The sequence below is a fragment of the Heloderma suspectum genome, chromosome 5 (assembly GCF_057233095.1).
Source record: "Heloderma suspectum isolate Gila_16-S chromosome 5, 16-S_ref, whole genome shotgun sequence".
NCBI lineage: Eukaryota > Metazoa > Chordata > Lepidosauria > Squamata > Helodermatidae > Heloderma > Heloderma suspectum.
In genome coordinates, this window is record NC_139462.1 from 137,468,159 (window position 1) to 137,480,285 (window position 12,127).

Sequence of the window (12,127 nt, forward strand, 5' to 3'; positions counted from 1 at the left end):
AAAGAATGCTCTGGCCCCATCCATCAACCAAAGGGACAAGAGCCACCAGTTGCTATTCAAAGAGGAAGACCAGCAAGGAAAGATCAACCTGGCCCAAACTGCATTTAAATGCCAGCTTATAGCTCACCACCTTGTTCTGGCCTTGAAAAACTGATCTCCCTCCTCTTCCTTTCCCCTTCCCTGGTATGTCTTCTCATTTTAGTTTGTAAGCCTGCTGGCATGGCCTGCCCCCCACCCCTTTGATGTGAGCCACTGTGAGAGACAATAATTGTCTGGAAAGCAGGATAAAAATGTTGTAAGTATGTAAAAAATAAAATAAACTTGCAATCGAATGCATGTGAACTTACTCTAATGAAAAAAGCATTCTAAGTGAGGTGATATGAGAGTTCAGACTGTAGTTCTATTTCTCTTATGGCCCATTCAACAATTAAAGTCATCACTGGATGTTGGAGTCATCAAGTGATCAACATAGCATAAAAGAGAGTTTAAGAGAGCAGTGTACACACACCTGAGCACCCACTCGAAATGCGGCTTCCACTTGAGCTTTAAGGATGTTACACTTCAAATGGTCAGGTACTGAGGAAGGTGACACAGGATGGTGCTGGAGGCTCTTCTCTGATGTTTTCTTATCTTCACTCTGCCATTAATATAAGAGGGTAGGAAACAGATACTGGAAATTAATTTCAGCCTGTAAGAGAGATTTATCTTTACCCCCATAGACTTCAGTATAATGTGTAAACAGTTACAACCTAAATACACAGTTGTTTCCTTTAGTAGGTTCTTGATAAAAATCAACTCCAAGCCTGTATCAGCTGAATAAATGAAACAAGTGACTAAACTAGTTATGTTAATAAACAGTGTATATTAATAATGGGGAAAGGGTAGAGGTGCATTTATTCCAGAACATAAGAAGAGCCATGCTGGATCAGACCATTCACACAGTGGTCAACCAGCTGTTGACCAGGAACCCGCAAGCAGAACTCGAGTGCAAGAGCACCCTCCTGCCCATGTTCCCCAGCAACTGGGGTACATAGGCTCACTGCCTCTGGTACTGGAGGTAGCACATAGCCATCAGGACTAGTAGCCATTGATAGCCTTCTCCAGGTATTTATCTAACCCCATTTTAAAGCCATCCAAATTGGTGGCCATCACGACATCCTGAGGTAGCGAATCCCATCATTTAACTATGTGCTGTGTGAAGAAGTACTTTTATCTGTCCTGTATCTCCCACCAATCAGCTTCATGGGATGACCCCGGGTTCTAGTATTTTGAGAGCGGGAGAAAAATGTCTCCCTATCCACATTCTCCACACCATGCATAATTTTGTAGACCTCTATCATGTCTCCCCTTACCCTCTTTTTTCCCAGCTAAACAAGCCCAGCTGTTGTAACCACCAGGTGAGAGGACTGAACTGGCCAGATAAAGTCAAGTGGGTTGGAGAGTATTAAGTTCTGTCCCCACTTCTGGCCCTCTCCCTTGCCTTGGTAATCAGAGCAGTTCTGCCAGCTTACCTTTGGACAATCTGGTGCTGTTAAACCCTGGTCGGTCAGTAATCAATCAGCAATTGTCCATGATTTGATCTGAGAAGAGGGAGCCAGCTTGCTTTGCATCGCTGAGACCTGGGCAGAGGGACTGGTAGAAATTGGTCTCTCCCAGATGTGTCTGCCTGGGTTCTCACTACAGCACCAGCATAAGCTCAAGGGTGAGGGGAAGAGAATTGCTGTGATCTGCAGGGATTCCATCTCCCTCACCAGGAGACCCATCAAAACAGGATCCAAATTCAAGTGTTTGTACCTACTGTTGGGCTAGAGGGACAGACCAAAGAAAAAACAAAAGGAAATCCAACCTCACAACAAAAACAACAAAGAACCAACTATCATATTGGAGTGTATAATAGCAAAAGGCGTTGGAAGAGTCGAATATCCCCAAACAGCAGGTACATAGCTCAGGAGTACTCCTTGACGGACCAGGTGGCGAATGCCATCCAGCAGCTCAGGTGGCAAAAGCCATTCAGAGTAAGCAAATGTAAAGTTGTTGCAGAACATAAATGGTGCCGTGACTCGGATACGAACCGAGGTTGCTGCGGACACAATGCAGAGTACTAACCACTATATGATATGGCTGCTACAAAGTGATGTACTTTGGGGGATAAATCCTAACTTCACCTGGTCACTGATGGGGTCTGAGCTGGCAGTGACTAACCAGAAAAGGTATTTTGGGGTTGTGACGGATAGCTCAATGAAGATGGTGACCCAGTGTGTAGTTGCTGTGAAAAAGGCAAATCCCATCTTGAAGATAATTAGGAAAGGAATCAAAAACAAAAATGCCAATATCATAATGCCTTTATACAAATCTATGGTGTGACCACACTTGGAATACTGTGCACAGGTCTGGTCACCACACTTCAGAAAGGTTATTGGAGAGCTGGAAGAAGTGATGAAAGGGCAGCTCAAATGATCAAGGGACTGGAGCAACTCCACCATTAAGGGTTGTTTACAACATTTTGATTTTTTTTATCTTAGAAAAAGGGTAAGAGGGAGGGATTCTCCCTCACTCAAAATACTGGAACCCGGGGACATCCCATGAAATTGATTGGTGGGAAATTCAGGACAGATAAAAGGAAGCGCTTCTTCAGACAGCGCATAGTTCAGCTATGGAATTAGTTACAAGATGCAGTGATGGCCACCAACTTGGATGGCTTTAAAACAGGTTTCGACAAATCCATGGATGACAAGGCTCTCAGTGTCTACTAGTGATGATAGCAATATATTCCCTCCAGTATTTGGGGCACTATGCCTATGTATGCCAGTTGCTGGGGAACAAGAGCAGGAGGTTGCTATTGTACTCATGCGCTTATTGTGGGCTTCCCACAGCTGTCTGGCTGGTCACTTTCAGAACACAATGCTGGACTAGACATGCCTTTGGTCTGATCCAGCATGGTTCTTCTTATTCTTATTTTAGTCTGTGACCACAACAAATTCTTCTTCCTCCTCTTCTTAAATACTGAAAGCTGCTGAAAGGGGATGGATTTTTTCTAACTGCCAAACCATTCATAACAAACAATTATTTTGTTTTTGTTTTGTTTCAAGTTATGGCTTATTTACTGTATATGTACCACCAAAGACATTTCTCCTTGGTTTTCTGCAGTGAAAGTGGGTGTCCTCCTGTGTAGATACATAATGTTGCTTGAGATTACTCATGCTTTTAAGACAACTGCCTGAGTTCGCAGTGTTTTTGGAGAAAGTGTCAGAGGGAACCATAGTCTTATACTCTTCAACCCACCTCTGCACACCTTTGATGTCTCATGTGTATTAATTAAAACTGTTCGATAGCGAAGAGCCAGCAGAAGAATTCTGTTAATGTGCACACTTTTATTTTGCTTTCTCTCATGTTGCAATCTAGTGTATTATACTAATACAAAATATCCACAATGACACAAATAATAGACATTTGGATCCCTGTAATTATTCAGTGGCATTGTTGCCACATCAAAGTTTTTCCTTGGAGGGGTCACAACTATCTGTGGCAACATAGTATTCTATTAAAAAAAAAGGAGTATTTTCTGTGGAATCACTAGTACTATGGAAGTTCTAATCTTCCCTAGGAAGATTTGCCAGGCCTGCTCTGTCAAAATCTTTTGGTGGATGGTGAAAAATGTTCTGTTCTGCCAGGCCTTCGGAGTTTCTTGAGTGTTGATTTTATCTTTGTTGGGCTGCTATATTAGTTAAATTTGTGAATTAATGAATTTTAATTGCCTGCATTTATTGCATTTCTTCTTGCATTTTAACTGTATTGTCTAAGGTAATTTGGGTGCCTCTTATGAGGAGCTCGCAATCCAGGGTGAGTGAGCAGGGAGTTTTACATGGGCGTGGTGGAAGAAGCAAAGAGTGGGCTGAGCTTGTGGAGGTTTGCTTGTGTTTTTGAACTCTTCGGGTCTGTCTGTTGTTCAGTGGTTGTTTTTAGCTGCCCCTGTGGGCTTTAGCACATTGTCCTGCTGGGCGGGGCTTCTGCAGGAGACAGGCACATGGAAGACTGTCACACACAGGAGTAAGTCCATCAGAAAGGATGCCTTGTCTTCAGAGCTTTGCAATCGATTCCAGCATCTCCCAATCAAAGTTAAATATGCTAGGGTGCAGTGGAATCCGCCCGTGATACTCGTAAGGCTCTGAACTCAGAGGCTGGTGAGTATTCAGTGCAGAGCGGGAGGCATGACAACGGTGATGGTTGCCTCCGTGGGGCCTCCTGCTCTGCAATTTAGCTAGATGGGCTAATTTTTTGCCCATGTAGCTGAGGCTTTGGGGTAGGGGGAAGAACATCAGGGAAGCCTGGAGATACGGCAGTGGCAGCCCTCCCCGACTCTCCCCACCCACCAGCACGCCCCCTTTCCCTTCCCTCCAAGGTCACCGTTGCAACCTTGGAGAGGCGGCCAGCGTGGCTCTCTCTGCGCCAGCTGCGAGGTGGAGGCTGTGGGGAGCTCGGACTCCTGGATCCACGGCTGGAGAGCCATCTATGGCCTTGGATCCAGGAATCCAAAGTATCCTATGGCCCCCCAGATTCTGTCTAAGGGCCACAGGATTGCTCTCCCCATGTGTTATGTTTTGGGACAGGGACTGATGTGTGAATAGTTCAGTGTAGGAGAGAAAGAACAGTCAGTGTCTTTAACTCTTGGCTGGGGCCAGGGAAGAGATGCAAGCTTAAATGTTATGTCGGCAGTTGACCAAGTGACAGTTAAACTGACATGGATGCATATTGTTACCAAGGAGACGGCTAGCTTAGGTGAGGTTCCTGCTTTTTTAGACAGCTAGAATCATAAAGTGGTCAGTTAGTTTGTGGGCATTCCACTTTAAGTCTATTGCTTGTTTCTTAGAGACCAGTGAGAATTTGGAAATCTACCCAGATGAACTGATTGGCTTATATATAATTATATAAAAGTATAATGAATAAACGATGCTCCTTCTGTTCCACAATGTCTTTATTTTGAAAAGCCTTAACCTGAGCCAGTAGTTCTCTTAAGCCTCTAGGACATGTAATACTATCTATGGCTAATGTAATAATTGTTGTTGTTCAGTCGTTCAGTCGTGTCCGACTCTTCGTGACCCCATGGACCATAGCACGCCAGGCCTTCCTATCCTCCGCTCTCTCCCGGAGTGTGCTCAAGTTCATATTCATTGCATCGGTGATGCTATCTAGCCATCTCATCCTCTGCCGTCCCCTTCTCCTTTTGCCTTCAGTCTTTCCCAGCATCACGGTCTTTTCCAGAGAGTTTTCTCTTCGCATTAGGTGGCCAAAGTATTTGAGCTTCAGTTTCAGTATCTGTCCTTCCAATGAGCAGTCAGGGTTGATTTCCTTTAGGATGGACTGATTTGACCTCCTTGCAGTCCAGGGGACTCGTAAGAGTCTTCTCCAGCACCACAGTTCGAAGGCATCAGTTCTTCGGCGCTCAGCCTTCCTTATAGTCCAGCTCTCACAGCCATACGTTACTACTGGGAAAAGCATAGCTTTGATTATGCGGACCTTTGTCAGCAAGGTGATGTCTCTGCTTCTTACTATGCTGTCTAGGTTTGCCATAGCTTTCCTCCCAAGGAGCAAGCACCTTTTAATTTCATGGCTACAGTCACTGTCTGCAGTGATCTTGGAGCCCAAGAAAATAAAATCTGTCACTGCTTCCATTTCTTTCCCTTCCATATGCCAGGAATTGATGGGGCCAGATGCCATGATCTTAGTTTTTTTAATGTTGAGTTTCAAACCAGCTTTTGCACTCTCCTCTTTCACCCTCAACAAGAGGCTCTTTAGATCCTCTTCGCTTTCTGCCATTAGGGTGGTATCGTCTGCGTATCTGAGGTTGTTGATAATTCTCCCAGCAATCTTAATTCCGACCTGTGATTCATCCAACCCGGCGTTTCTCATGATGTACTCTGCATATAAGTTAAATAAGCAGGGCGACAATATGCAGCCTCGTCGTACTCTTTTCCCAATTTTGAACCAATCGGTTGTTCCATGTCCGGGTCTTACTGTTGCTTCTTGACCCTCGTACAGGTTTCTCAGGAGACAGGTAAGGTGGTCTGGTACTCCCATCTCTTTAAGAATTTGCCACAGTTTGTTGTGATCCACACAATCAAAGGCTTTAGCATAGTCAATGAAGCAGAAATAGACGTTTTTCTGGAATTCTCTTGCTTTCTCCATGATCCAGCGAATGTTGGCGATTTGATCTCTAGTTCCTCTGCTTCTTCGGAACCCAGCTTGTACTTCTGGTAGTTCTCGGTTCACATACTGCTGTTTGCTTAAATATGACAAAGGCAAAAGCAAAATATTTCTACAATGTCTCCCTCTGTGGTGTGATATGTGTGTGTGTGGGTGTGGGTGCAAGTGGGCACCTCCAGCCCTCAGAGTTCAGCTCCACTGGTCGGTGGACATCATAATTCAATGTAACGAGATCTGGATCAAGTTGGACATAAAGCCTCCCCACTACACCACGTACACCCCACAGAAGGCAATGCTATAGAAATTTTAGTTTGGTAGATTTTACTGAATCAAATTACACCCTCCCTTGTCTTTCTAAAATTAACCTGCACATGGAATTAGACAGACTGCATATGTAAAAGGAGTATTTTTGTAGCACTTCTCCTAAATGCTTTCCATACATTATCTCATTAATCCTTACAAAAACAATGGAAAGCAGGCCAGTATTTGTATTCTCAGACTGTGACTGAGAGACAGTGGGGTTGCCTACAGGTACCTAGATTTGAATCTGGGTCTTGCTCATCCATAGTTTAGTCTTTTCACCAAAACACAACAACAGCTTTTGGTGCCATGGGAGCCCAGAGTGGTCTAGAAATTAATTTTAAATCTCAGCTGCGATGGTTTCACTCCAGGCGGAAATTCTCCTTCACTGCCACTGGAATGGCATGAAATACCCTTACAAAATGCTTGCTCCCTTTCTGTTTCACGAACTGCTAACACAGACTTTCCCAACCTTTCACACCAGGTTGGGGTGGGAAGGCTGTGCTGATGGATCTGTGGTTCAACACATTTTTGCTAAGGGATTACAGCTCAGAATGAGCAAAACCTGGCCCTCCTGCCAAGGGCAAGGCCTTGGTCTAGCTTCACACTCACAATGTCCTCGAGTGAATCATTTTACTGTCTCCCACATACATGACTGGCTGCCATCGATTCTCATGGAGGAAAACATAATGCTACACTGGTGGACAACACTGCAGTACACTCTGAGCAGTGTGCGAAGAGAAGCTGTGCAGCCTCGTTCCCACCCCCTGGTCTCTGCACAATCCTTCTAACCTTGTACACTGGGGGTGTTGAACCTCTCCCAGTCTGAGGCCTGGATTCAATTTTGGAGAAGCTCTTCGGGGCCACATTCCCGTGGTGGGTGGGTCTGAAGGCAAAAGGGGCCAAAAATTCCAGAAATACTAAAAATGCCAGCATATTTAAACTTGGAGCTCTTCCTGCCTTAGGAGAGGCATTCAGCCCTTTGGAATGGGGAAACACTGTGCAAAAGCCAGGAAACCACCAAATTATTGGCAGTTGGGGGAAAGGGGGCAGGGCCAAAGGGAAAGGGTATCATCATCTGGGGAGCCCCAGAGAGCTGGATTGGGATCCCAGGCACCCTGGATCTGGACCATGGCCCTGAGGTTCAACACTCCTGCCAGACACCCTTCTCATCACAGTCAGTTTGCTACACAAGGAGCCCCTAAGCATATCTTTCTGTGCTGTACCTTGTTCGTACCGATGTGCAGAGCTGGCCAAGGTCTTACAACTTTCACAGTTTCCACTTCCATCTTCTTTAAATGGAGAGAAGCTTCATCATAATGGCGAGGAACTCCTGGATGTCCAAAATTAGGAAAGAAAACAGCCTGAAAGCCAAGTACAAAAATCCTGCAAAGAAAAACCACTTTTGGGACAGGGCATCTAAGCTGATTGTCAAGTTCAATTCTTTCCCTTTGGATAACAAAGCTATGTGCACCATTTGTAAAACACACACACACACACACCAAAAACCCCCCGATCTAAAATGTTCTGTAAAGGATTGTTGGCTTTCTAGCAAAAGGCGCTGTTGCTGTTTCTCATACCGACCAGAGGATTCACCTTAGACCAGGGGTGCAAAAAATACAGGCTGTAAGAGGCACGCGGCCCACCGAGACATTTCTGGTGGCCCAACAGGCCCCCTTGCATTGTCTAAGGCCTAGATAATGGTAGCAAGGAGTGGAAGAGTGAGGCGAGCCTGTAAGTTTAAGGCTCTCACTTTCCCTGGGCATATCTAGATAACAGATTTATATCAGGGTTAAACCAATTCCACTGGGCTAGCAAAGGCTTTTGGCACAGAGCAACATCAATCTTGTCATAGTTTTTCCCCACAGTATGATGCTCAGGATGCAATGTTATGCCATCCGCTGGCCTGAAATGTGTGGCACTGATTCCTCCTATAGATGAAGTACTGGGTTATGTTGATCATTATGACAAGCTAGTGTGGCAGGATGAATGTTCTTATAATAGGGCCCTGTAAAAACCAGGATCTTGGGCCGGTAAGTATGAATGGGGCCTTCTACCTACAAGCCCACCCCTATGACTGATGCAGTCAGTTACATCAATCAGTGCCACCAGTTCTTCATTTCAAAAACCTACTTCCGGTTCCATGAAGATGAAGCTATGCACTGAAAATTATTGAGGCAAACCAGTGAGTAAATTACAAATGCTCTTCAAATGTAAAGGAGGTTTTTACTACTACTACTACTACTACTACTACTACTAGATCCTGATGGGGGAGGGCAAGGTAGTGCATGAGTACACACATTTTACTGGAACCCCATTTTCAAAGTTTTCCTAGAGTGGAAGCTCTTTTCTTTCTTTTTTTAAGGAAAATCCTGTGTAAGCCGTGAGTGAGCACTTCAAAATGCAAACCAGCTCATGTGTCCCTACACAAATATCCTTGCAATGCAGACAAATTCACTGTACAGAAGTGTGCATATAAAAAAGTATCGGCAATGTTATGGCCAACTGTAGTAGACCAGAGTGGGGCATATTAGGGCGAAGCACAGGTTTGGCCCTGAGTAGCTCCACTGTGGAATTTTTGAACGGGTACATACCCCCACCCACCCTCCCTCTCTCCAAAATATGCAAAATCTACAAAGTTCTGAAAAGCAGTTTGCCCAACCAGGAAAAGTTTCTATATGTGAACAAGCCAAATAGAGAACTGCCTGTATGTCACCATTCTCCCGACAGGCCAGCCAACGGTTTAAGAACTTGTGGTTAAACTAGACTTCCGTTTGAGTCAACAAGCATTCTGCACATGATCAGGTGGCTGTGTAACCAGTTTCCCAATGAAAAGCTAGCAGTGTCTAGCATGCGGGAAGGAGTTTATTTCCCTTCGCAGAGAGTGAACTCCTTCCGCTGCAGCATTGTTTTCTCCTTCTCAATAAAGGTGTGTTGTACCTGAAAGTGTCTTCAATTGCTAGGCCAGGACAGCAATATGTTTGTAACAAAATTAACTTCTCATAAAACAAAGAGAGCTCCATTTCTTGGAAAACAGTTTCCATAACAAACGGCACGCAGGTAACAGCATTTCATGTTTATTGACTCTAGCTGCTTGTTGGAAAGCAGGGCTGGAGAATCCCAAGCCTGGAGGCCAAATCCGGCCTGTCTGGCACCTCAGTTTGACTCTCTGGGGTTGCCCAGATGGCCACACCGCCATGCCCTGGCCTCACCTCATCCCCCAGCCACCAATCATTTGGTAGTTTCCTGGCTTTTGTGAACTTTCCCCCCATTCTAAAAGGCCCAAATGCCTCTTTGGGGGCTTAATTACTAGCAGAAAACTTAAGGGCACAATCCTATGCATGTTTAGACAGAAAGTTGTAGGCCTTTATTGTCTAAACATAAGGATTGAGCCCCTAAGCTAAAATAGGCTGGTATTTTTGGTATTTTGACCCGGCCCCTTTTGCCCTTAGCGCTGCCCTCTTTGGCCTTTAGCCCCACCCACCACTGGGATGCGGCCCCCAAAGCTTCTCCAAAACATAATTTGGCCCTCAAGTTGAAAGAGGTTCAGCACCCCTGTCAAAAAGCATCCTCTTGTCGGCAAAATCAACCTTCCAGTTCAGTCTCATGGCTTTCAAAAAAACCTTCAGGAATAACACTGAGATGGCATTAATTTCACACTTACTATTTGGACTTGGAATGACAGCAACAGTGTCCTTGCTGTCAGGAGGAGCAAGTGCTCCATAGCTGGAGTGGTGGTGGTGGTGGTGGTGATGGTGGTGGTGGTGTCTTCCAGACATTTTCGTAGCAAATTGTGTTCCACCATTTTCTTCAGCGTTAAATGCGTGAAGTTCAGTATTGTTCAAAGGGTAACTGTGAGACACAGGTTTGGTCCAAATTATAGTATTAAAAGAAGTGATTAATTATATTTGAGATGGAACAACATTAACAACCATCTAGTAATCTATAATGAATAGGCCTGTCACATTTATATTGTGCACTTTCTTCAAGTCCATCATCCTATCCACACCAGACTGGGCTCTCTAATCATCATGGACAGATAAAATTGTTGCTAAATATGGCATCACATCATCATGTGAGTGTCCATAAACCTCTGTCGAAAAATGGAAGTGATCACCACATGGATATGTCCTCCTAACTGACTCCAAATCTCATTCATTTCCTCTATGAGTTTGTTCATTGTATTTCTGTACCACATTTCTGAAACCAACCAAGGCGGTTTATAAACAGTTCAGAATACAAAAACAATAATCAAATAAAAACATAGTAAAACATTAAGGGCACAATCCTATGCATATTTAGACAGGAAAAAAAAGCCTACAACTCCCAGCATGCCCCAGCTAGCCACGCTGGCTGGGGCATGCTGGGAGTTGTGGTCTTTCTTCTGTCTAAACATGCATAGGATTGTGCCTTAAAAACAACTTTTAAAACCCTAACAATTTTAAAAGTTACAAAGATGTCTTAACTCCCTTCCTGAACACGGAGATAGTGGGGATGAGTTGTAATTCCAAAGCGAGTGCATTCTAGAGCTTGGAAACACCACAGTTCCAGGCCTTGCCCTCACTGAGATGATAAACCTGTGTCTGGGCTGTACCTTTTCAGATGGCAGATGAGAGTTCAAGTGACTGAATACTCCTTCACTGAAGAAAAAATAAATCCCGGCACACAGAAAACTAGCATATCAAAGATAAGGTTTCTAGCTTAACCTTCTCCCCAACATAGTACTTTTTTCCTTTGGCTGGATATTTTCCCTATAGAGCATTCTACCTGCAGTCTGAAACTGGATAGTCCAGACCAGGGGCATCATTAGAAAAGGGCACACCTGGGCACAGGCCCCGGATCTTTTGAGCTGTGCCCCAGAACTTTTGAGCCGTCCTTATTGCCATTTTTTTTTACATTTTCCCATTGACTTGCACTGGAAAACACAAACGGCCATAACGTTTTTAGTTTGTATGATAAATACATAGAATTTGGAGGCTTAGTAGCCCCCGTGGAGCTGATTGAATATGCCAAATTTTGGGCAGTTAGGTCCAGTGTCTTTTGTGCTAGTCACAGGTAAAATTTGCTTTTTTCAAGAAAATGTGTCAAAGCAAAGAGCTACACTTTTTTTGTGCTTCCACATATGTGTGTGGAATTTGGAGATCTGGCAGCTCCTTTAGAGATGACTGAACCAAATTTCAGACAGGTCCCGTGGCTTTTGCGTTAGCCGTGCATAAAGTTTCCTTTTCTCAAAGTCTAAAACAAAAAGTAAACACTGTCAAGTCAGCCAGGGGATTAGAGATCCTAATCAGAAGGTCTTTAAGGCGACCATTAGGAGGTCACTATCCCTAATCTCTGGTGTAGGGTTTTTTTGAGGTGCAAAAAACCTCTCTCCCCTTACTTTTCTTTTCTGCTCTTACATGCCCACTGTTGGGAGCTTGCCCGCAATGACATTTTGAAGACGGAGAAGGAAGGGAAGAAAGAGCTCCACGTGAAATACTGGTATTTCACACCGGATCTGATTTTACTGCCCCAAACTGGAACCTTTGGCTTCTGCAGAAGTTTAATAGCTTCAGTACAGCAAAGAATCCAATCAGCCTCAACAAACGTCTTTCTCCCCCTCCACTTTAATTTCTCCTAAATACCT

General features: G+C 44.4%; 1 protein-coding gene across 1 annotated transcript in view; it reads right to left on the reverse strand.

The window, feature by feature from the left end:
* EPB41L4B (erythrocyte membrane protein band 4.1 like 4B) overlaps positions 1 to 12,127 on the reverse strand; it is a 143,210-nt gene that overhangs the window by 54,496 nt on the left and 76,587 nt on the right. The window contains exons 16-18 of the mRNA XM_084857550.1: positions 10,166 to 10,353; positions 7,728 to 7,834; positions 509 to 637 (exon numbers count right to left, since the gene is read on the reverse strand). Coding sequence (XP_084713676.1) covers positions 509 to 637; positions 7,728 to 7,834; positions 10,166 to 10,353 — 424 coding nt within the window. The remainder of the gene's footprint in view (positions 1 to 508; positions 638 to 7,727; positions 7,835 to 10,165; positions 10,354 to 12,127) is intronic.